This window comes from Palaemon carinicauda, chromosome 40 (assembly GCF_036898095.1).
Source record: "Palaemon carinicauda isolate YSFRI2023 chromosome 40, ASM3689809v2, whole genome shotgun sequence".
In the NCBI taxonomy this organism is placed as follows: Eukaryota; Metazoa; Arthropoda; class Malacostraca; order Decapoda; family Palaemonidae; genus Palaemon; species Palaemon carinicauda.
Genome location: NC_090764.1, coordinates 39,834,315 through 39,861,814, shown reverse-complemented (window position 1 = coordinate 39,861,814; position 27,500 = coordinate 39,834,315). Strand labels below are relative to the sequence as shown.

At 34.3% G+C, this 27,500-nt stretch overlaps 1 protein-coding gene across 1 annotated transcript in view; it reads right to left on the bottom strand.

Moving 5' to 3' along the window:
* Positions 1 to 27,500, bottom strand: part of LOC137631715 (glutamyl aminopeptidase-like) — an 88,852-nt gene that overhangs the window by 42,077 nt on the left and 19,275 nt on the right. The window contains exon 2 of the mRNA XM_068363593.1: positions 17,795 to 18,556. Coding sequence (XP_068219694.1) covers positions 17,795 to 18,543 — 749 coding nt within the window. The 5' untranslated portion in view covers positions 18,544 to 18,556. The remainder of the gene's footprint in view (positions 1 to 17,794; positions 18,557 to 27,500) is intronic.

The window sequence follows — 27,500 nt, the reverse complement described above, 5'->3', positions numbered from 1 at the left end:
ACTACCCGAGACTAGAGAATAATGGTTTGATTTTGGAGAGTCCTCCTCCTAGAAGAGCTGCTTACTATAGCTAAAGAGTCCCTTCTATCCTTACCAAGAGGAAACTGGCCACTGAACAATTACAGTGCAGTAGTTAACCCCTTGGGTGAAGAAGGTTGTGGTCTACAGTGGCCCACTGTTAAGAGAACTGACCCAAGTTGTAAATGAATTTACCCACCTGGAAGAAAAACTTGATGCTCTCACACCAAATAATTTTCAGGCACCCGTACACGACCCGTAAAAAAATGACGGCTAAATATTTAGGTAGATATGCACACACGCACACAGAATCAACCTTTCCCACCCCTACCCCTTTCCTAACTACCACACGGCAGTTTGGGCAATTTGTGGGAGATTGTGTTTCCGGGTAGTTGCCGATCAGCGTGACAGGAAAGAAACACAGACACATCCAAACACACACTCATACATACACACACACACATATATTTATATATATATATATATATATATATATATATATATATATATATATATATATATATATATAGTCAGACACTTCCTCTTTGTTATAAAGGGGAGATGATACCAACAACTAGTCATTGAAAATACAGACATGGGCGTTTTCACCCTTGCATTGTTATAAGACCCTTTTCAAAAGCTAACAATAAAGTCTAAAGGCCGCTCATGAATGGCAGAGGCAAGGGACAGTGACATTGCCCTATCAAGCAGAACAATGCCCAAGACACTGACCATAAATCATATGATCAGCGCCCAAGACCCCTCTCCACCCAAGCTAAGACCAGGGAGGGCCTGGCAATGGCTGATGATGACTCGACAAACAGGGCTATAAGCTCACCCAAACCCCTCAACCTTAGCTTACAAGGACGGTAAGGTTGCAGACACTAATGACACCAGGACCCACTTCTAACTAGGTCCTGAATGACACTAACGGGACTGTGCGGGACTCGAACCCCCGACTGGCAAACACTAGGCAGAGACGTTAGCAATCAGGCCAAAACAACCCAAAGTCATGCCGACTGTATTACAGAAAGCACCTCTCAGCATTCGAACTCCACTATTTGATAATCTAGTATGTGATAAATACCATAATTGGCGTCGTAAATTAAGTTCCCGTTACGGAAGTTGATAAATATTCAGAAATATATCTACAGTAGATGGTCCTATGAGCGTATTCTCATAGACATAAATCTTTAATGCCTGCGTTTCTGATGATCCATTCATATATGTTATTTTGTAATTAAAATTATTATTATTATTAGTATCTAAAGGGGAGAGACTCATTCAAAGAAATTATAAATAATGCCTTTATCAGCGGAGTTGATTCTCTCTCTCTCTCTCTCTCTCTCTCTCTCTCTCTCTCTCTCTCTCTCTCTCTCTCTCTCTCTCTCTCTCTCTCTCTCTCTCAAGACATCTTCTTTGGAGTTTTTAGGAAAATATTCATCAACCTCCCAGATTACATACCCTCTTAAATTTGCCTATTTCCGAGGCTAATAAAATGGTGACCTTCAGTAGGATGTATGACTTGAAAAAAAAAATCTAGTTTAGGAATATTGGGAATATTTAATCCTGAGAAATTGGTTAAAGTAAGAAAAAAAATTGTTCACCAAACGTTTATCTATGCCCCACAAAGCACTAAAAGAGTTGCAAGACCTAGGCCTACATGGCTGAGGACTATGAAGCGTGAAGTAAGAGATGACGTATGGAGAAGTATTGATTTAGATGCTCAATATAGAAATGACTGGCGAAATCTAACCGGAGAACTTTGCGTCAATATGCGTAGGAGAAGATGATGAACAAATGTTCTTAAAATAACCACCAAGATACATTCCTGACCAGCAAACTTCATTAAAATCCGAGAAATTAAAAGGCTGGCACATTTAGAATTTCCCTTACATTGAAAAGTAAGTCTTCAATAATATTTGCATGAAAATATTCACTAATTCTCAAGATATCTTTTATTTTTTTTTTATTAATAAATCCGAGAAGACATGGCAGTACAGTATAGATTGTAAGTTTAACTACTTGAAATCACCAGTTGCAATCGTTATTCATTATATCGAGTTAGAATTATTACATATGTATGTTTGTGTCCATGAGAGAGAGAGAGAGAGAGAGAGAGAGAGAGAGAGAGAGAGAGAGAGAGACTTCAAGGTAAAAAGAAACTTATGCCACAAGAAAAGTTGTAAAAAGGGACATTTATTGCAAATAACTCTCAAAGCAAAGTTGTAATTTGCAATACAATTTGACTCTCTCCTGATAAATACTAGTTGATTGGAAATATATGTTGCAATAAAGATGCTAAAGCTTTAAAGAAAATGTTTTCTGCAAACAATCAACGTCTTGTGAACTGCAGAGCTGTAAAGTTTTCCTATTATCTTTTTACAGGTTACTTGATATGTATGTATATATCAACGTCTTGTGACTTGCATAGCAGTAAAGTTTTCCTATTATCTTTTTACAGGTTTCTTGATATGTATATATATATATATATATATATATATATATATATATATATATACAAGTATATATATATATATATATATATATATATATATATATATATAATTTCAATATCAAAATGTCACAAGTAATGGCTATTCTTTATGAACATAATTAGCATTACAAAAATAGCTGATAATGTAAATTAAAAGGCAAATGAATAGTTGCCATTGGAACATTATTTTTGCCAAGGTAAGATATGAAAATAGAACTTCTACATTTCCAAAAGATGAAACAACAGATCATTCTGTTGAAAATGGTTTATAAGTTTGGTAATAGCCAGGTGTTTCTCAAAGAATAATTCATTCTGTCTCTTTTTCATTGATTAGAATGTGGAGCTCTCTGTGACTTTCAAGATTTCCCAAATTAATCTAATTGAATCTTTCTCTGCTCTTTTCATCCTTTTGGAGTGGGAAGCTCATTAACAAACCAACGGCCTTTCCTGGGGCCACCAGACTTATTTTGGGCAGTCTTGCCGGTCTCTGTATCTACGCCATAAAAAAAGTAAATGCGAAAATGCTAAGCAACTGTATTAATTATTGCGGCAATAATACCAATCAACTATTTTTTATGCTTGTATCTAAAATTTGTATACCTGTACTGAGAGAGAGAGAGAGAGAGAGAGAGAGAGAGAGAGAGAGAGAGAGAGAGAGAGAGAGATCCAATTTCCCCTTTAAGGCACAGTCTGTGAATAAGACGACAATGGGGCTTCAGTGTTAATAATTCAGTGAAAAAGTTTACCAGCAGCACTGATTTTCCACTACTATTCTTGAGAATGAGAGACGTCGGAGGCTAAAGGTTATTTTAAGAAAGTCAAGAAGGAAAATATCTTTACTAGAGTGGTTCAATCGCTTTCTTGATTTATAGAATATATATATATATATATATATATATATATATATATATATATATATATATATATATATATTATATATGTGTATATATATATATATATATATATATATATATATATATATATTGTGTGTGTTTGTTTGTGTTTGTATGTATATACGTACAGTACATATATGTATTTATATATGTGCGCATATATATATATATATATATATATATATATATATATATATATATATATATATATACACTCACATTCTTCTTTCAAGTCAGTATATGTAAATTTACGTTATTTTTAAGAATCAAATTTCTAATTCACGTATTTTTGTTACGAAGTCTTGCGTAATATTGTTTGAGAGTGTTATGTGACCATACGAGATGTTAACAAGGGCTTATGTAATTGTCTTTTATATTTTTATGAGGTATTGCGTCATGTTTGAGAGAAAATACGCAATTCTTAAACGTGTAAAATCGATGAACGCTTTAATGCGGGGTAATAGAAGCCTAGACACTGTAGAAGATGTTTTTGAGAAAGACAGTATAATGCCTCACGGAGGAAGGACAGCAACATTCAAGGAACCTTGACAATAGAAAAAAATATACACCTGTTGACCTAGAAGGAAAAGGAATTCTTTATCACGCTAATTCCTAGGATGCATCTATCTGTTGTCAAATTTTCTTGAGTAATTTATTATAGAAGATTGAGGTAAAGGAAGATAGAATTGAAATACTCAAATATTCCTCTAGCAACAGGCATGGTAATAAACAAAAGATTCGTGGAAACACAGAATTTTGAGTGAAATATGGCAGCACCTGGTGTTAAATGGTTATTGCCTTGCAAGACGTGAAAATAAACGCACACCTGCAAATGAAGACAAACACATTCGGACTTTAGGTGCGTTCAAGGTCGTGCTATTAATTTTTATCTTTTTTTATTTGATTGTTTCTACCAAAAAATAGGTTCGAACAGCTCGTTAGATTCCCTCAGTAAAAGAATGGGAATAGTAAGGGAAATTGTAGCGATTTAAAACTACTCGCGAAAATTTTATCGTTAAAATAAGGAAGTTTTAATGCAGTATTCTTCCTTTAGCGAGATCAACAGCGATATCCACTTAAAACAGCAATAGTAATGCTGATAAGGGTAATAATGACAATGGTGAAGATATAATTATCATCATACATACTGATGATAATACTTTTAAGAAAGTGAAAATTAAAGAAAAAGGAGTCTTTGTTGGTTTGAAATTCTATGAGGGGGTATAAGCCTTTTCAAATAAGCAAATATCAATATTTCCTTTCACAATGAAAATTGGAATATTTTAAAGATGGCAGAACAATTAAAAGATAATGATAATAAAGCATTGCAAATGCGATGAATACGATTATTCATGTTATCCAACCAAACTGTGATGAATTCAAATACACTTAAAGTAACTAGTGTTGTTTAAAGGTAAACCTGACGAATTCACTTCTCATTATCAGATGCAAAAAGGTGATTTCAAAGGGGCCAACTAATATTACAATATTTATCTGAGTAACGCTTGCAGTGGAGTTTAAAATATTGTCTTTAAGATAAGTTACACCATTTTCATACCATACAAACTCTATTTAAGGAAAACGAAAATAAACAAAAGTTCCGGTTGTAGGAACTTGTCATACCGATCTAAATGAGAAAAGAAAGAAAAAAAGATATAGTTGCATAAAACAGTTCATGATATCGCAAGCCTTTATATGTTTCTTTACTATAGATGTACATAGTCGTAACTAACATGCAATTTGAGTGTTAAAAAGAAAGACTGGCCGGCGAAGTGAAGAAAGAAAAAACGAGAGAAAAAAGGCAGTGTCTTAAAGTTCATGACGACACAAGCTTTTATATATATATATATATATATATATATATATATATATATATATATATATATATATATGTATATGTATATGTATATATATATATATATATATATATATATATATATATATATATATATTAGATGTACATAGTCATAACTAAACAGCAATCTGAGAGTTAAAGAGAAAGACTGGCTGGCGACGTGATTGTTTTGTAGTATCAGACTCCTGGCAACGTCTCCAGAATATAAATTAACCAGGGCCCGGTGTATGCTAGATGCAAGTGACCCTTTTATTGGTGCGGGCGAGGCCAATGTCATCGTCAAACGAGTACTTGCTGGGTCGAGGTGAAGGCTACTCTAGGCATCTGATTTTGATCTCATTTTACATTTTTCTCTGTTTAGAAACCTTAGAATAGATTCAAAATGGGAAATAGTATCGAGGTATATTCATTAACCAGAGCAAGATGACTTTACTAACATTAGACTCTTCTAAAACTGACGAAAAAAAGAGTAACAAAATCAAATAAACATGAGGAATCATAATACATCCTCCACCAGACAATAAATGATTAAATCAACATGGTAACCTCTAATAAAGTGAAAAGTAGAAAGATATTATTACCCAAAAATCACTAAATTTACTTAGTGAATTATTAGGAAAAACGTATTCAGAGTAATGAAGAGCTGGCACAATGACCTCACTGGGTGGGGAGGGGGTTGATATTTACCTACTACTGCTAAGCTACAGAATCCTCCCGCCCCTGGTATTATTATCCCTGATTCTAGCCCATTTCCACTCTTCAAGCAGCAGTTCTGTCCACTTCCACCGAAGTTAAGATCCCAATGTTTCCGTCTCTGGTTCTCTTCCATAGGATCGGAATCATAAAAGGCATTGGTTACAAATCCTATCTCCCTTTGCATGTCATTGAGAAAGAAAGAAAAGGGAAGATGAGTTTGTTTTCTTCATGCAGATATGATAAAATACGTCCTACATTCCCTGTACACATGTACGAGACATGTGCAATTCAGTTCCAGTGCATTTAATGCTATTATATTGTACAGTTGGGCACAGGAGTCTCTGGCATACCTACCTCCCAATTAGCGCACCCTGTCGCACTTTAAATTGCTCTGCGACGAGCAACCAGACAGATAGTATAGCGAGATATGGCATCATGGCAGAGGTGGTGGGAGAAGTTAAACACAGGAACTAGCCGGGCAGTAAGGATGTGGCTGGGTGCACTTCTTTAGAGCGAGGTATACCAGAAATTTCTGTGCCCAACTGTACATGGGTTAGTACTTGCATAAAAGCATCTGAAATGCGAAGTTGACCTTAATTTCAGGGTATCAGCCTTTGCAAGACTCAATTTCCTGCAATAATGATCAAAGTTCCATCCCCATCTGTTTATCTCTTGAGAATAATTCTAACTTATACTTCTTATTCTTTTTGGTTGCCTTACTTTTTATAGGATACACTTAAAGCCCTTCGTTTTGTCTAATTTGTCCGCATATATATATATATATATATGTGTGTGTGTGTGTGTGTGTGTATATGTATATATATATATATATATATATATATATGTGTGTGTGTGTGTGTGTGTATGTATGTATGTATATGTATTGATAAAGAGCGAGATAGATATATCATATATATATATATATATATATATATATATATATATATGTGTGTGTGTGTGTATGTATTATGTGTGTATATATGAGTTATGTGTATATATATGAGTTATGTGTATATATATGTATATATATATATATATATATATATATATATATATATATACATGTTCGTGTTTGTATATGTTTGTTCCAAATGTCAACTTTCTACCCTGTTTAAGCATTTGACAGTATTTCCATATCAATTTTCTCAGGGCAACGAATGATTTTTTTTCCACACAAAATTAAGATTCAAGTTGTTTTTCAAAATATTTATCACGACTAAGTTGAGTAACAAGCTTACACAGAAAATATGAAGGCAACAACTTTTAAAGGGAAATTGTGTCCACTAGAAAAAACTCCATTTATAGATGCTTCATTATAGCTATACAAATATCGGTAGTTTGCGTCTATTGCCCATGGTCAATCTTTCCCCAATAGCTTATATAATGCCTTTTATCACTCTTAAGATTGTTACAGCAATAACGATCGAATGGACGAAAATGCGACTTATATTTCCAAGAGATCCAAAAGAAATGCAGTGAACGGACAATTGTCCTCCAATCCTCCAATATCTTATCTACTAATTTTTATTACCCTAAGACGGTTACAGCAACAACGGTCAACTGGAAGATAATATGTCAAAAGAAATGCAGTCGCTTCAGGCAACCCATATAGGCGAGCAGGCTCTCCCAAAACCTGCCTGACGAACTTGAAATGAACTCTTAGCATAGATTTGTGGTGAAAGTAGCTACATCACAGCCATTCCAGCGAGTCCGTTAGGCCATAGGACGATGCCAAAACCACTTGAAGTACGTGGTATTAAAAAGCCCCGTGGCAGCCGTAAATAAGGTTAGCTACGGACCGTCAACCCATACTCATTTCAAAAGGCATTCCACTCGCAAGTGATCATTTGTTACAAAATCAGTTTAGGCACTTAACGTTCCGACACATTCGCTAACGTTCCGACACATTCGCTAAATTTCGTGATAACCTTATTCGGCAACAATAAAGAAAGATTACTGCTAATTAGTCGATGTAGTTATTGTATATCAACGTAAAATATAATTTTCTATAAACAGAAGTTAGTTTTGTTTGTTAGAACAACTACTGGTGGTTAAAAAAAAAAAAAATCAAACTCGTTTTTAAGCAGCCTTTGATGACTACTTTCAGCAGACTATATTATCTAAATCTTGTCTTCTATCTGAAAGTACGTTAGTATATCATTTAACCTCTCTCTCTCTCTCTCTCTCTCTCTCTCTCTCTCTCTCTCTCTCTCTCTCTCTCTCTCTCTCTCTCTCTCTCTCTCTCTCTCTCTCTCTCTATATATATATATATATATATATATATATATATCCTGAGAGATATATATACGCATACATTTATATATATGCATATATTCGCATACATACATACTTATATATACACACATTTATATATGCATATATACATTATATATATATATATATATATATATATATATATATATATATATATATATATATATATATATATATATATATATATATATATATATCTATATTTATTACTTATTTCCATCACAATTTAAATTACAGCCGATTTCCTACAGACAACCATAAAATCCAAACCTAAGGGGGCAAGTATCGTTTAGTTATTGAAGAATATTAGGTCTTTCTAATACTCTGCATCAATTAATTTTATACAGTATTCCTAACTCTTGTGACATAGATGAGTTAAGTGCTATTGTAATAACGACTAGGCCTTAGGGAAACCACATATTCTCTGATAGAAAGAGACCCTGTGGCATAATATGCGTTTTGGAGACTGGAAGATTGGTTTAAGTACATTACGATGCAGAGCAAATTGTAGTTTCAAAGGGAGGATCTCCTTAGATAATCTATGCTCACCCTTGAATTTGCCATTTTATTATTCAAACGTTTCCATGACAGTTATAAACAAATATTACATTAAAAGTAATTAAATGTAATTAGCACGATATTTCAGATACTGATTGAAATGGAAAATTGTAAAATCGGAAAACTGGCCTCTACTTGCTGCTAACGCAAAAGCCAGTGTTTTTATAAGGTAAAGCAATCTATAAGCAAGTAAGAACTGTCTTTACAGAAATCAAAGAAAGAAAAACTATAACCACCAACAATATTTCAAATCTATGCTATTATGGCACATTTTCCAAAAATTTTGGCAAAGAATTTCTTATCAGCAGGAAAATTGGAAAGCTAGTGAGAAACCATACTGATGCTATTATCATCAACGTCCTATTATCATTAATAAAATTCCAAGTACCCTTTTGAGAAGCACGGGAGTATGTTATTATCTATAATTACTTCTGAGCTAATTAATATCATATTTTAGAGTAATATTCAAATAACATCTCTAGGAAAAAGAATAATAACCCAGGACTTTTAAAAGGTGATAAATCAACCAATTTCTTTTAGAAATTTGACAATTTAAAAGAGAACCATCCAGGGCTGTGAAGGTTCTAAGAAACATACAAGAGAACTGCTTTGTTTTAGACACTTTGAAGGAATTCATAGAAATCTATAATTCTCCCACAATGGGTCTCGTTGACACAGGTGCAGGTGAAGCTAATGAGTACAAAGCCGCTCCTAATGAGGGTGAATCTGAAAGTCTCTTAATGGTGACCTTCTTTAGGAAAGCAATCTTGGTTTTCAAAATGAAAACAATTTTTAGCTGTAATAAAAGACGAGAGTATTGGTGATATCAGATTCTTAATGATCCACGGAGAACCAAAGGTTCCCATTTATGTTTTTCTCGTAAATTTGAATGTCAGTTTTATTTTTTATTTAGTTGACAGTTGGCCTGTCAAGCAGGCATTTAGAAGTCCCTTTTCTAGGATTAAGGCTTTATAAAAATACTTATAATTTTTATTATATACATTTATCTAGCTATCGATCATCTTATTTATTTACAATCTTATTTGTCTCCCGACAACTACATAAAGATTAAAGTAGTCAGTTTTGTTAAACTCTATACTTCTACCTAGCTATATATGTCTGAATTTATTACGTGTTTATAACTAACTGATTTCGACAAAGAAAAACATATGGGTTTTAAATCCCGAGCATGAATGGCAGAAGCAAGGGACAGTGACATTGCCCTATCAAGCTGGACAATGCCCCAGAGACTGGCCATATATACATATGATCAGCGCCCAAGCACCCTCTCCACCCAAGCTAGGACCAAGGACAGTTAGGCAATGGCTGCTGATGACTCAGAAGATAGACCTATGGCTTCCCCAAACCCCCATCCTTATCTCACAAGGATGGAGAGATTGCAACTACCAAAAGAACTAGGGAGTTTGAATGGGACTCGAACCCCAGTCTGGCGGTCTCCAGGCAAGGTCGTTACCAACAGGCCACCACAAGCGCATTAGCACGATTCTTTAACTATGCTACTTTGTAGGTCAAAGGTAATAGTTTTCAGAAGACATTGAGATCTTTTCCAACGATGCAAAATTGTCCTCTATCCAGCTGGCAATGACTGGTGCTTATGTAAAAGCCCCCCCAAAGGCACTGACGTCAACAGAAAACCCTGGAAGACACCAATTAAAATCTCATTGTTTATGTCTGAATTTGAAATTTGAAATCATTTCTGACTGGCAAGTGATGTATGGCCCGACATAAAGAGCGTGTACCTTTAGGTGGCACTGCCTTTACCTTGAACGTGGGTGTGATGGTCTTCTTCCATTATTGTGATGCCCTTTCGCATTAAACACCCATTTTATTTCAGTTATTCATTACTAACTGCTGCCAATTCACTTGCTAATTGCAAATGAATTTCCCCGGGGACACTGCTTCTTAATGGAAATAGAAAACGTGGGAGGAACGCTCTCAGAGAAGGTAACCGGGAGTGGGTGGTCGATGCCATTGAGAAATTCTCCCTAAAGACAACTTTCGATTATTCTCTTCGTCTGCTTTTGTCCTTTTCTTCTTTTTATTGGTGTGTTTTTCTGAGAAGAGAGAGAGAGAGAGAGAGAGAGAGAGAGAGAGAGAGAGAGAAGGGTGGATTCTGGTTCTCTCTTCGTTGACAATTGTTAGTGTGATGCATTGAGATTTCCAATGACTGATAGCATGTAAATGGTTCCTGTCTTTTTACCGTGTGGAAGAGAAACAGTTCAAGTTGGTTCACTTTTGTTATGATTATCTTTCTTCCTACTTAGTTGAAGAAATGTTTCAATACTAATTTTTAAAGAACAAAGAAGACCCCATCATAAGAGAAACCTTTTACACGTCCTTCGAATTATGCAATACACTGCCTTCCCTCCTTGTAAAAAATATTATTTTAGTGAAATCAACAGCAGAATATGACAGACGTTAATGTACATTTAATCTATTGTACAATCTGTCATCTCCAAAGGTGCAGCATACATGCTTCAATTAATATGTCTCCTTAAATAGTGTATTTTAAATCCTGCAAATAGATTAGCCATATTCCTTAGAAATGTTGTTGTGACGCAGGGAAAATGTCATCAACTCGTCAGTCGTCCCTAAACAGATAGTCTATCTAAAGAGAAAGTTAGTTTTGTTGGGACATCAGTGTTTGTTTTATTCACCATTAACTTTTTTTATGAAAATGTATTTACACTAAAGTAAGAATTATAATGAGAATAAAGCTAATCTTAATTTGCTTTCTTTGTAAAAGATAATGATTCAGCATTAAATTGGTTAAGAAAATTAAAAATAACAACTTAAATGTAAACTTACTAAAAGAAATATTTGGCCACTACATCAAATTGAGCAATTGTGGAATATCTTAAAGCAGATGTATAAATCTCTAATAATATACTATATTGCAACAACCTCGTGATTCCTCTTAACACGAAGGTCAGTGAATACACGAGTGAGACAAAACAAGCAAGTAAACTAGTAAAAAGACAACAATTAAAAAAAACAAGATCAACTAGCATTGTGAGAGATTTGTTGTCTTCAAGAGAAAGTAGAATTTGCAAAGGTGGTTTTATCAAAGGTCAGCTGCAGCTACAGTACCTGAACGGACAGTCTTGTACCAACCTTACCCCACCCCTTATCGTCCTTAGGTTCTCCCTATGTGGGTCATGGGTTCTCCGTTACCCTTGGTAACTCAACACTTTTAACCTTCTTTACCCCCCCCCCCTCCATGGTCTCGAAGGTCGATTGCTTAACGTACACTTATCATGTACAGTATACTAATATCCTAAACTTGTGCTTCTATTTTTCTCAGATTTTGTGATTTCTATAATGTTCATGGATACGATATCTATCATTTTCGCAACCCCTTAATTGAAATGCTTTCTATGGTATGTTATTTACATTACAATCTTTTATCCAAACACTTTTGTATATTCTTTGTCCTTTTTCTTTTATCTTTACATCTGTTGTTATCAATGATTCTTCTTTCCCAAAGCACCAATCCAACATCAGCGAAAGATATTTTGTAAACAGGTTATCAGCTGGACAAGAGGGTTTTTGGGCTTTACAACGTCCCTCAGGCCACATTCTAGGAAAAGGCCATTCTCTCTTTCCCTACCCCTTTCCTTCTCCCTCTCCCTCTCCCCTCACAAGCCACATCCTTTACTCAAATTGCATAATTTAGTTTTCCTACTTTCAATCACTTGCCCAATTGGTTTCCACTTTCTAAAGCCTTCCTCTCCCTATCAAAAGAATAACTGGTTCTGTATTATTTTTTTTTTCACTTGTATTTCGAAATATTGTTTCCATGCGATTCTTTGCCTATTTTCCTTTGGTTACCTTTGATAAAAACCGGTTTGATTATAACTTTACCACTGATGTATGTTTCAAGAAGTTATTAAGAGAATGCATATTATGCTGTATATTCTATTTAACTATAATTGAATAGCGTAATATTGTGCGAAATATGATGGGCTTAGAGGCTCTGAAATAATGAAGCTAAAAAAAAAATATATATATATATATATATATATATATATAGCCTATATACAATATATATATGTATATATATATGTATGTATATATATATATATATATATAGCCTATATACAATATATATATATATATATATATATATGTATATATATATATATATGTGTGTGTATATACTGTATATAGCGTATATACATAAAATATATATGTGTGTATATATAGCGTATATATATACATATATATATATATATATATATATACAGAAGAGTGAATAGCTATCATTGAATATTATAAATCAACTATGAAATTCAGACAAAAAGCCTGAATGTATTCATGTAGATACACATATCAAAAGAGATAATAAAGATAGAAAGTAACAAGAAAATAGATCTGTCCAACATCTGGATTAGCAACACCGTAAAAAAGAGCGCCAATGTTGATACTAAAAAAATCCTCGGAATAAAAATTTCACGAAAATACTAAAAGATTAAAGGCACAGATGAGCTGAATAAGAGAAAAATAAAGACTAAAATAGCACAATAAATGAATGCCAAATTAGAGCGAATGGCGTAACTCCACCAAAGTGTCATTCCTTAATTATATATTTCATTTAGGAATTCTATTGCAATGATTCCTCGGCAAAAGGTCACCGGGCAAAGCTTCCTACCCCTCAAAAGGACTCTCTCTCTCTCTCTCTCTCTCTCTCTCTCTCTCTCTGAGCCAAATATAATACACATGGAAAGGGGAGATTTAATGATCAACGCTGATAATAAATATTTAACTGTCCTTGGAGGGTCACGTTTTCTCAACCCGTCCTGATGAACACCTGGGAGATTGATTTAGCTTAGCTGACCAAATTAACTCAAGGGCGTACCTAAGAATTTTATATTCCACTCTTTTATTACATATGCTAATATTAATAACGACAAGTGTGGTATAGTGTCTCAAAACCCATATTAAAACACAAGTGTAGCCTCAAAATTCCCTAAGTGGTGCATGATTTATACAAGCAAATAGTAATTTTCGTTCATATTCTTTATAAATAGGATTTTTTCTTAATTAGTTTTTCAGACCATGCTATTTATCTGCATGAAAGCAAGGATACATGTGCAGTAAACAAATTATTCCAAACAAAGGATCAAAGGAATTATTAATATATATTTTTCTGTTCTCTAAGAAAGTATAATAAAAATAAGGTCTATGCATATATAGGCCTTGAATACATGCTAATCATCCATGGTAACCTAAATTCACAGAGGAAACTGAAGCCCACAAAAACAATTATGAACAATGATGAGAAAAACACACCTTCAAGGATCTCTTGGTGCCAACTTTCACCAAATCTCTAATAATCCGTGTTTTAGCTCACCATTAATTAGTGCCTTCTTTCGACATCGTGTTCCAAAGGACATGAAGATAAACCTGACTTGCCACCATAAACACACTGCCCCCCCCCCCACACACACAATCAATTGGACACTTGGTAAGCAAGATTTGAAATTATTCGAAATAAATCGGTCATAATTTGGATATAGCAGTTGGTTTGATAGCAATAAATTTATTTTACAGCTAAATATTTTCATAAACTCTCTCTCTCTCTCTCTCTCTCTCTCTCTCTCTCTCTCTCTCTCTCTTTACAGCAATTCATACTACCGCTAGAGTTATGGGTCTTTTGACTGACAGACAGTACTATATTGGATTCCTGTCTCTGGTTACGGCTTAGTTTTCCTTAGCCTACTCATACATCGAATAGTCTGGCCTATTCTTTCCACATTCCCCTGTCCTCATACACCTGACAACACTGAGATTACCAAACAATTCTTCTTCATTGGAGGACTAACTACTGCATTGTAGTTGTTCAGTGGGTACTTTACTCTTGTTAAGGTTCTCAACCTTTTCCCCGTTAAGTACTCCCTGAGTTATAAGATCATTTACCCGAACCCCTAGTAATTTAACATCAAACAAAATGGTAATTTAATTAACTAAATAAGATATTATTGAGATGAAACATTGATATTCCAAACATTTTAAAAAGATACTCTGCATGCAGAAGTGAAGCAATATTTACTTTATCAAACAATTTTGAACTAAAGTACGTTGAAGGCTGACCCTGTTTGTTACAAACAAGTTTCTCAATTCGAGGAATAGTAGGTCATGTTCCACATTCAAGCCATTTGGTCAAGGAAAGGGTTTCAAACACTTCTTTTGTAAAAGATTCGTTCATCATATCTACGAACTCTTCTTAGGTGTTATTTGAGAGAAGATGCTGAATTACAGCGAATGGGTTTCTAATAAATTTTGATCCCAACTCTCTCTCTCTCTCTCTCTCTCTCTCTCTCTCTCTCTCTCTCTGAGTATATTCAACTACTTAAAATATTTTTTCTCAGCCATATAAATACCCCCTAGAAATCTACTTTTGGGTTCGTGAAACCCAGAGCTATGATAAGCAGCTCTTCCAGGAAAAGAACACACGAAAATCAAATCATTGTTCGTCCACTGTCTTGGGATAGAGTTCTCTTGTTTGAGGGTACACTCAGGCACACTATTCTATCTTATTTCTTTTCCTCCTAAATTTGTAAAAGTTTTTTTTTTTCTTTAACAAGAAAAGTTTATTTTAATGTTGTTACTGTTGTTGAAAGATTGTAGTGTTTATTACCTCTCTTGAAGTTTATTTATTTTCTTATTTCTTCTCCTCACTGGGCTATTTTCCTTGTTGGAGCCCTTGGGTTAATAACATCCTACTTTTACAACTAGAGCTGTAGCTTAATAAGTAACAACAACAACAACAACAACAACAACAACAACAATAATAATAATAATAATAATAATAAAAGAAACTGACAAAATCTGGAAGGTTGAAGATTCTTGTTATAAAATACGTCCCAAATGTTTTTTTTTTTTTTTCAATTTTACATTTAATGCTCAAGTTTATCATCGCTTGAAAATGTTTATGAACATTTCAATATATGCACTTTACCAGCAAACTACATCTTGATATGCGCATGATCATACTTCATTATTATAGCCTAAATATTGTTTATCTTTTTCTTTCCTTAACATCCAATCCATTTATTCTACTCAGTTGTTTCTTAGTACTAATATTTTCAATGAATAGAACACTCTTTCAAACTAATATGAACATAATACGGCATAACTCTCATTTTCTCTGCATTTAAACCTACGGCATACAGACAGATTTTTATTGTTGGAAGCTCTTTGTCTAAATTATAAACAAAAATATACGCTTCTTTCCCTGTTTCAGAATTAATTCGGATTAAAATTATGTAAATAGCTCTTGACAGCTGACAGTAGAAAAATACTTCCGATCAAGATAAAAAAAGGAAGTTTCCGGCTAAGTACTTCGTGTTTGTGTGTGTGTGTGTGTTACTAATACACATGTGTGCGAATTTTTACACGCTTTTTACAATGGTGACGAAATGAAAATCCAACATATAGCCAAGCAAATTCTTAGCTTTCTTCTGTATTAGATGATACAGACAACGGAAGTTCTTTCGTCGAAGAGGAAGTGAGCCACTAAGTTCTTGAAACGGGGAAAATACAATACCAGTTGCCCATTGTTTCAAGAGATATAGGACAAAGAAAGCCTAATTGTATGTGGAACAATACAGTAATTATGACTGGAGATGAAGTGTGAAGGGTCGCGTCCGCTTCCCTCTGTAGCACTTGTTTGGATCCGGTTATAACATCCTCTTTTTCTCTGAAGTGTTTCTCATATGTAAAATCTTATCCCCCGGCTGCTCAGTATTACTTTTTCGAATTATTCTTCGAGGTAAAATTGGATTTTATATTTCTATTTTCCGTGTTATCAGCATTAGTGTTTATTGAAAGTAAGTAGAAGTCTAAACTGTGCTCTTTATAATAGGTTAGTTCTCTTGCTTGAGGGTACACTCAGGCACGCTGTTCTGTCTAGTTTCTCCTCTTGTTTTGTTAAAATTTTTATAGCTTATATAGGAAATATTTTAATGTTACTCTTAAAAATTCTATTTTTTCTTGTTTCCTTTCCTCACTGGGCTATTTTCCCTGTTGGAGCCCCTGGGCTTATAGCATCCTGCTTTCCCAACTAGCGTTGTAGCTTAGCAAATAATAATAATAATAATAATAATAATAATAATAATAAAATCCTTCACCCTAATGATATTTTGATTTGTATGATGACTAAACTTTGCTGACCGAAACCAGCTACAATTCAATAACCCATCTGATGCTTTATGCTCCCATGAAATCCCCCATACGATCGTCATTTTACCTCTGAGACGCGAATAATTATCTGAAATGCTAGGTAATTTCAGGTGTTGATTATAGTTCCCCGGGTTGCTATATGAAACTGAAACATTTATCCCAATGTTCTTGAATGATCATGATGTTCGGGCCTCTTCATTCGCAATTTAGTAACGTAATAAATCATTTTATTGGTGCATAATTTTGTTGTAAGTTGTTATATCTTTTGCAATTCTGAAGTTACTCGTGATATATATCTTCTGTACGGAAGTGATATGATCATCCTGATATTTGTCATAAGAGGCATTGTTACTATCAAACAGATGCTGTTGCTTTTATGTGTAAGCCAGTTGACAGATAGTTTGGTAGAAGAAAGGATTAGCAGTTAATAATACTTTTAGTTATGAGACAAACAAAGAGAGCAACAAGACCAAAATGTTTAAGATATCGTCTCACTTAGGTACCCATAACTTTTCATTAGGGGCTTGAAGTACTATATGCAAATTACGAGATATTATACTTCTGTATTCATATTATGTTTAACTGGCCAAAATACTGTATTATACCAAATTCCGAGACACGATTGGTGGAAAACGGCCCCAAAACAAAAGCAGAAATCTACTTTGAAACAATACCTTCACCAAAGATCAGGTCTAGGCGAGATAAATCTCGACAGAGGTATAAAGTAGTTTTAGTTGTCATGCATCGCAGAAATGATAGACATTTTTATTACAAGGACATAAAAATAAGCGACCTTACCTCTTTTCCCCATCTTTTGTCGTATACGAGCTGCGATACAGCCCGACGATGGACCCGTCTAAAGACCCTTCAAATTCCAAGTACAGAGAATAATTTTGGGGCTGCAACGTATCTTTGGGTCTCACCACCCAAAATTCATTGGGTTCATATTCGAACGCATCCGTCACGTTTATCAACTCCTCTGTCAACCCATCCTTGAGTACGGTCTTAGTGACATTCATCTGTTTCACATGAACCACGAGGTAATTGATGGGGGCAGTCACGCCAATGGTAATTGTGTTTTTACCCTCGAACCGCCCCGTTTCAAGATCCGGATGCAAGAAGAGATCATAGTGAATGGGGATAGTGGATCTTGGGATGCGATACTCCCTTTCCCAAGGTTCTTTGTGGGCTTCTGTGGTAGTGGTCGTAGGAGTCTCTATGGGAGGTCGTGGCCTTGGAGTTGTCGTAAGTCTTTGGGTTGTAGTCGGCTGAGGTTTTTGAGTTGCCGGAGGGTTTCGATGCCCTTGGCTCGACGCTGTGCCAAACACATGAGCAAGATTACTTTGAGGACCTGTGGTCATATGACCTCCCGGGTCACGCCAGTCTGGAGCCAGCAGGAGCACCAGAAGTGCCACACAGGCGATACATAAGACAGCCACGAGCAACAGCAGGGCAGCTGTTGATCTTCTTACAAATACTTGACCCATCACGACGGCAGCTGGAACTTTCTCGTTAACTTCTGAAGCTCCACATTCACTTTTGTTCATTAAAGTTGCTATTCTGAAAAAGAGTACGAAAACAGTGTTAGATGGAATACCCTTTGATAAACGTTATGTAACTAATTGTACAAGTGTGATTATGAATAACTATTTTAATTCAACCGTATGTCCTAGGGGTTTTCACTGTATACAGCATTTTCACTTTAAACTTCTATAAAAAATCGGGAATTTTTCTAGATATTTCACTATAATAAAACCATCGTGATTTACACTTAACGCATCATTCGTATCCTTATTTATCATGAGAGAGAGAGAGAGAGAGAGAGAGAGAGAGAGAGAGAGAGAAAAAAAAAATGTACTCTACTTAATCTGTTATTTGCTATGAAATCATAAAATTCAGAGGTAATTACCGAATCGGTTAACAGGACGAAAAGATAATAATAATAAAAACTTTAGATTTAGACTTCATATATTCCATTATGTTCTCAAATCTATTCTAAAAACTGAATTTTGCATTGCATCTCGGGCACTAACAAAAGAGATGAAAGGAGTCTGACATTCTTATCCATCTTACAACACAAACATATCTCCATTTTCACTGGTACTTTGCATACTCTAAAAGGCCGACATCCGACAATGATTGTTAAAAGATTTGCTAAAATATCTCTAGGATACGTACGTCTACCCTCCTGTTCCCATCTCCCTTTCCTTTATTTCTTCTTCTTCTTCTTTGTCTACATCTTTTCCCACTTCCTTTATTTATCTTTTACTATTGCATACTCGTATTATTCTCCTAAGCAAGTATATCTATTCTGCCTTTGCCTTGTAAACACATCTGAGATCAGGTTGCATTCTGAAACTCAGTCTATTAAGGATTGATAGAAACAAATGAATCCGATCAAAATTTTTGAACATCATTATAGTTTCAGAATCAATCCTACGACACAAGACCACGCAGTCACATAATCCCGCTAATGGTCAGTCCATAACTGAGGATTAGGGATAAACCAGAAAGCATCCTAACGAAAAATAAAGAAAAAAATTATTAATGGGCTTTTGCCACATAATCGTCATAATCCTCTAATACTGTTGTGTGGCTATTGACATTGGGAAAGGTTTGAAGTTTGATTTGAAGCATTACAACATTATTTACTTAAATGTCAGCGTAACGAAAGTGCTATGTTTTTTAGCCCCTTTACAAGTAAGAGCTAAAATTTGCCAATATTGCTCTGTTCATACATTACTTGAATGTGGAAAGTTAATCTTTACGTTTTGCGTAGAATATGAACATTTCGTTCCAGTAGCCTACTCTATCAAATAGTCTGGGTCAAAATCGTATACTGTCTTCGGTGGTATTTTTAATGCTTGGGATCACAGCCAATCACTAAGTAATCCCCGAATCCCTCTCAAAAAAAAAAAAAAAAAAAATCCGAAAAAAAAGTTGAGTTGATCTGTTGTCGTGACTCCAAACATCATAGAAGGATTAATTTCTTTCCACTGCACTTTCGAAGAGCGTCCAAAAAGAAAATATTTTCCATTTTTTTTTATAACCACATTCTTTTCATCCCAATTTGACAAGATTTTTTATGACGACCCATTTTTTATTCTATTGTTGCACTGAAGTTCAGTGTAATTTTATCAAATCAGATTTTCTTTGTACATCAGATGTTCCTTACATGATGGTGGAACCTATGTCTCACACTAAATTCCGATTGATTCGATTTAATTGGCAGACTTGACTATTCAATCAGTGACATGTCGTACAAGCATTCAACCTTAATTGCAGAAGGAAATTAATAATTTACACAGCTATCAGTTTCAGACCGATTTTGGTTTATTGGTTTATTATGCCAGTTGCTATATGTTTAACAAGTTAAACCCCGGCGTTTCTTTACAGTTTAGAACAATGTTATAGAAATATCATGTGTTTATATCTAGGGAAACTTGGTGATATAGGCTGAGCAGGGATTGCCTTCCAGCCATCACATGTTCAACAGATTTGCTAAACTCGAGCCAGGATGAAGACATGTTCTGGTTGCTATATATATATATATATATATATATATATATATATATATATATACAGACTACTCTCTCTCCCCTTACTCGAGGGACGGGGAGAGCTGGGAGTGACCGAAAAAAAATATTTATATATATTCATCTATATAGCCAGACACTTGCTCTTTATTCTATAGAAAAGATATTCTTATCTCTGAAAAAAATTATAGACAAGACAGTCAAAACAGTATATTGTAATGAATCGTACTAATAATACTGTATGCATGTATGTATGTATGTATGCATGATATATGTATGTATGTATGTATATAGGCTACATTTATTATATCGTAACCTACTTTTGAGTATAACATGCACATTACTTGCTCAAGTACAATGCTTCCTGACAGATGATAATAATAGCTAAGAAATTGAGCGGTAAAATCTATTCAATACTTTGGGGGGCAAAGGGATTGGATGAATAACAAAACCATAACAAAAGCAGCCATTTCTAGTCCACTGCAGGACAAAGGCCTCAGGCGTGTCAATTCATGTGTGGGGTTTGTCTATTTTTCATCACTACGCTGTCCAGTGCGGATTGGTGATGGTGGGAGATTTTCATCTCATCGCTCACACCAAACCATCCTAGTATGGGTGGCCCTGAATAGTACTGCTTTGCCGATCATGGCGATAAACAAACCCTTTCACAACGTTAAGGTGTCCCCTCTCAGAAAGGGTGATAATTAAAGGTATTGCTAAATAAGACCAGTATAATAAATTTAATATATTCTATCCTTATAAACATAAAAGGGGTGCTAATATGCGCTCCTCCACGAAGACCGACATTAATAGCAGTGAACTAACTAAATATTATCAGAAAAGAAGCATATCCTAGTTTTGTGTGGTCAAAATAAGGCATATATTTAGTATGCTTTGCTGGTAAGCTTTTTTTAAAACTAGTATTGAAATTTTTGCTTTTCACAAACTTAAACTCATCTTTTTTATCTTTAATTTGTTTTTTCTTTTGTTCATATACAGTAGTAAGTTATAATTATTTGCCATTTAAATTATACCAAATGCATATCCTTTTTACGATACGCATGTATTCATAATGAAATAGGTCTTGATTTATAACTGTAATAGAAATTAATATTTTCTTACGTTACGTATTTTTGTGATACCTGATATTCCATCATTCTATGTATCTTCGGAAAGGCAATACTTGCATAATGCAGCAGACGATAGACGACATTGTTTCAAGCTATCTTCTTGTTATTTTGTCAATACGTTATCGGAATTGTGGTTTTCCTTGATAATAAATCAATGATTCATAGGAAATGAGACTCAAAATGATACCAATACCAGTATCACAGAGTGAAGACTGTTTGGTTAGACTGCTCAACAAAAAAACATTAATAGGTACGTAATCAGTCAGCCAGAGAAGTGTGTAGGATACACATATCTTATAGTTACACACCAAGAATACATATATACAGTATATATATATATATATATATATATATATATATATATATATATATATTCGTCTTTGCCTTTAGCTTTTCCCATCTTTATATGGAGTCGATGTTTCTAGTCAGCCTTCTCCATCTTCCTCTGTCCTGCACATCTTGTTCTCTTAGACCATTTTCCTTCATGTCATCCAATATTTATCTTTCCACCTGAACTTTAGCCTTCTCCTCCTTCTGCTGCCCTCCACCTCCATGTTCATAACCCTTTAACATAAAAAGCCATCTTCTCACCTCATGACATGGCCAAACCATTTCAGTCTTCTTTCCTGAGCTTTCTTTGAAACCTAATACTTTGACTGTCCCCATGAACAATTCATTCCGGGTCGTATCTTTTTGTGACACCACACATCCGCCCAAGCATTCTCATCTCAGCAACTTCCTTTTTTCTTTCTTGCTCTTTCTTTATTGGCCAAATTTCTGTCCAACAAAGCATGGCTGGTCTAACAATGCTTTTATAAAACATTTCTTTAATCTCTGCACTGATCCTCCTATCACAAAGTATCCCATGCGCACTGAATTCTATGACTGACTTCTGCATCAAGGCTTCCATTTTCGCTCATAACAGAACCAAGATATTTGAAGGAGCTAACCCTCTTTATGTCTAATGGCCTAATTTCACTGTTCCCTGCCATTCCTCTCTACCTGTCCACATATATTCTGTCTTTGTTCTCCTAATTTTTAAGCCTCTACTCTCAGGTTCTTCTCTCCATCTTTCTAGGAGTTGGACACCTTCTCTTGTTACATCAGTCAGCACAATGTCATCAGCAAACATTGCACCTCAAGGCACCTCTTCTCTAACTTACGATGTTATAACATCTATCATATTGCTATATATATATATATATATATATATGTGTGTGTGTGTGTATATATATATATATATATACATACATACATACATACATACATACATAAATACACACACACACATACACATATATATATATATATATATATATATATATATATATATATATATATAACGTGTGCGTTGAATTTTATACAAATGGATTCTTAAAACAAGTTTTAGAATATACATTAATCCCTTTCAATCAAATAGGTTAATTCATTTCTCTGCAGTTTCTATTTTTTAGTAACTTCAAGAGAGTTTTGTTTTAAATAGCACTTTTTATAGAATCAAACTATTGTGGAATGTGAATTGACCCCAATTCAGAACGTCTTTATTCCTCCATTATTCTGTTTACGGGCACTTAAGGGCACTTTACACTGTTTATCACGCATTCTATGAATGATTCGCTTCATAATATAAATCGACTCTGTCTGTGTATGTACATATATATAGTTATATATATATATATTTATATATGTATATATTGTATATATAAATGTATGAACATATATATAGTGATATATATATATATATAACATGTATATATATATATATATAATGTATATATATATATATATATATATATATATATATATATATATATATATATATATATATATATATGATATATATATATGTATATATATGTACATACAAACATACATACATAATTGTGAGTGTATGTATTGTATATAATTTATATGTTGTCCATACGACAAAAAGCCCAAACTTAAATTATCTGTCATGGTTATTTGGAAGAGACTGGCATCGCGTTCTTCTTAATATTATGCAATTTATGGAAGTATTTGAGCAGCTCCGAGTTGCAGTTGCCTCTTCTCATCTCCCCTACATAATAAAGAGCAAGTATCTGGTTGTATATGTATATATATATACTGTATATATATATATATATATATGTATATATATATATATATATATATATATATATATATATACATATATATCTATCTATCTATCTATCTATCTATATATATACTATATATATATATATATATATATATATATATATATATATATATATATATATATATATATATATATATATATCTTCCCTGTCACTCCCGTGGAGGTGCGGGAGTAATCATACCTTGGTGAGAAGTGGTCCCCCGAGAGGTACACTCGGAAATCCCACTCTCCCACAAATTGCCGAACCAGCAGGGGGTATAGTTAGGAAAGGGAAAGCCTGGGAGGGGTGTGAGGTGTTGAATCTGTTTGTGTGCGCATCTTTATGTAAATATTTTGGATGTTATTTTTGACGGCTCGGATAGCCTACACTATTATAGTATACCATAATCAACAGCCATATTCCGGGTGGTAGCATTGATAGCAAAGCTTTCAAACTATCTACAGGAACATTGCTTTTGTGCAATGACAATTCTGAACACATCATCAAGAGAATAGTTCTGATTCGAAGTATAAACAAATGACACATGTGTAATACTCTATCGAACAATGGTCCATTACAATATAACCAATCGCTAATTCTCCTACTTTTTTTGAGGCGTCAATGACCTTCGATGTCAGGATGCCAGAGGACTTCAAAACATTCATTCATTCCTACTTTTGATCCACACCTGTCTTTCATTTACGTTATTCTTCTTTTTCTTCGGTTTAGTAGATCTAGGGCACCAGCCACCTGTTAGGGTACTAACGCTAGAGAGTTATTGGTTCCTTTGACTGGCCAGACAGTACTACATTGGATTCTTCTCTCTGGTTACAGCTTATTTTTCCTTTTGCCTATACATACACCGAATAGTCTGGCTTATTCTTTATATATTCTCCTTCTGTCCTTACACACCTGACTAGACTGAGATTACTAAACAATTCTTCCTCTTTCTAGGGATTAACTACTGCAATGTAATTGATCAGTGGGTACTTTCCTCTTGGTAAGGGTAGAAGAGATCTTTTAGCTATGGTAAGCAGCTCTTCTAGGTTAAGGACAGTCCAAAATCAAACAATTGTTCTTTGGTCTTGGATAGTGCTTAGCCTCTGTGCCATGGTCTTTCACTGTCTTGGGGTAGAGTTCTCTTGCTTGATGGTACACTCAGGTACACTGTTCTATCTTATTTCTCTTCCTCTTGTTTTGTTTTCAAGTTTTAATAGTTTATATTTGAATAATTTATTTCATGTTACTGTTCTTAAAATATTTTATGTTGATTATCAATAACTTCGCCTGTAGTTTCCTTATTTCCTTTCCTCACTGGGCTATTTTCCATGTTGGAGCCCTCGGGCTTATAGCATCCTGCTTTTCCAACTAGGGTTGTAGCTTAATAATGATAATATTAATAATAATATAATTCATCTTTTGCATATGGCCAAACATTATTTCTGTCCCTCTCTCTGACGACAAAAACGTGAACTTCCCAGGGTTTTACTGAAACAAGGACGTTTGAAGGATTATGTAAATCACTCATTCAGTAGTTTCGCAACACCCTTCCCCAGACATAATAAAACATTTAAAATAACTTTTCTTTAATGGACCCTAGTTCTTCAGGGGTCAGCTCTGTCAGAATTGCAGTGGATTACACATCTCTCTGCAAGTGTAATAGCCTAAATAAAGAAATTGAGGAAGGAACTAAGACTGCAGAATATTTAGTGTACTTATCTTTAAGATATATTTTTCATACATCATTGACTTGGGAAGTTAGAACCAATCAATAAAAAGAGACAAAGAGTTAAAGAAATTAGGAAGATGGAAATGTTACCTGAAGTTCATTTCTATTGGATTTTGAACTGCAATTGCCAAAAAGAGCGTGACTTATAAAAACAAATTGAGTAAATCGAAAATACATGTTTTACTCAGATACCCATATGATAAAAACACAAAGGAATACTGTCTAATTGGTCTTGAGTTCTGCCTAACAACTGGTTCTCGTGAACTTTTAGGTTACGAAATAGACAACAGAAAGATTGGCGAGTCTATTGTGAGAATTGAGGATAAAAGAAACAAAGAAACCATTTTGCTTATGTTTGAGTAACAAGAGATTTCAGAATTTCTTTATAGATTGTTAGACTTGAAGTAAAACATAAGAAATTTTGTGAATGAATATAGGAGAGAAAGATTCTAGCATAACGTAATATATTTAACATGACTAAAGATTTTAAACGAGTAAAATTTGTTTATAGTTTTGTATGTATGGATGCGATTATGTACGCACACAGCCTAACATCTAAACAAATGAATGCATATATATGTATATATTATAATATATATATATATATATATATATATGGAGCCTTACTACAGCCTCAGAATATAAGCTAATAACAACTCCAAAAGCAATGGAAAGAATGATAGTGGGAATAACACCAAGAGACAGAAAAAGAGTAACATGAATGCGAGAGCAAATTAAAATAGAGGATATTCTAACAAGTAAGAAAAAGAAATGGACATGGCCAGTACATAAAATGAGAATACCAGACAATAGATGGACATTAAGGCTAACAGAATGGGTCCCTAGAGATTGTTAAAGAAGTAGGGGAAGGAAGAGAAGACAATGGATTGAGGAGCTAAGAAAGCTTGCGGGTATAAACTGGCATAGAAAGACCATAAACACACGCGTGTGAAAGGACATGACTTAGGCCTTTATCCTGTGGTGGATTAGCGGTGAATAATGATTATATATATATATATATATATATATCCCACACCGAAAAATATATGCATCTCTTAGTATGAAATCCACTTAAATAAAAGTGATAAATCGAAAAATACAAAGCTGTTGAAATGAATACATTTTAACAACCTAGAGTTTCAGACATTCAAAGAAAAACGGCAATCGAACATCGTGAACGATAAATCATAATGAAAATGTTAATCTACTGTGATTATTATATAAGTCAAAGTGATTCGAATTATTGTCGCTAACTGAATCTTGATTAAAAACTCGGTTTGCGTGTGTAGCTACTAATATCAACGAATGATTTCCCTCTTCAGAAATGTGCCACAACATTGCGAAAGGGGATAAGGAGCTAACTAATAGATCCCCTTCAAGATATCGCCTTTCGACTTAGCAGAGGCGAGGCGTACACTTACCATACTTACACCGCCCCCATTCTCTCTCTCTCTCTCTCTCTCTCTCTCTCCTCTCTCTCGACCATCCTTCAACCAGAGTAACTTAATTTACCGCCATTTTCATAATGATGGGGTCTCTCTATTGTCTTCATTTTGAACTTTTCTCTCGCTTCGAACAAACACTTTAAGCGAATCAATTTTCGAAGTACTTTACAGAATTAATTTTTTAAAGGAGTTACTGATTACATTACTATGAGCAGTAGTGTGTTTACGAAGAGGGCGTAACATTAATCCACTATATCATAGTTCACCCACGTCTTAAAGCGGAGAATTTGATTATCATTTATCAACATTCTGAATTTCCAGACTGCACGTTCATGGCGCAAGAAGTTGACGAAATACAATTAGAAACCAAAGCCTGGTTTTATTTGCAATTTCTAAAAAGGAGAATAATGGAGAAAAAGAATGAAGTCTAGTAAAAGCTAAAATGAACCGAGTGTTTCTACAGCATTTTCAAACCACGGAAACGGGGCATGCGTCTATCTTACTTGTTTACACCCTACTTGATTCAAATGCCGATCGCGTGGGAGGT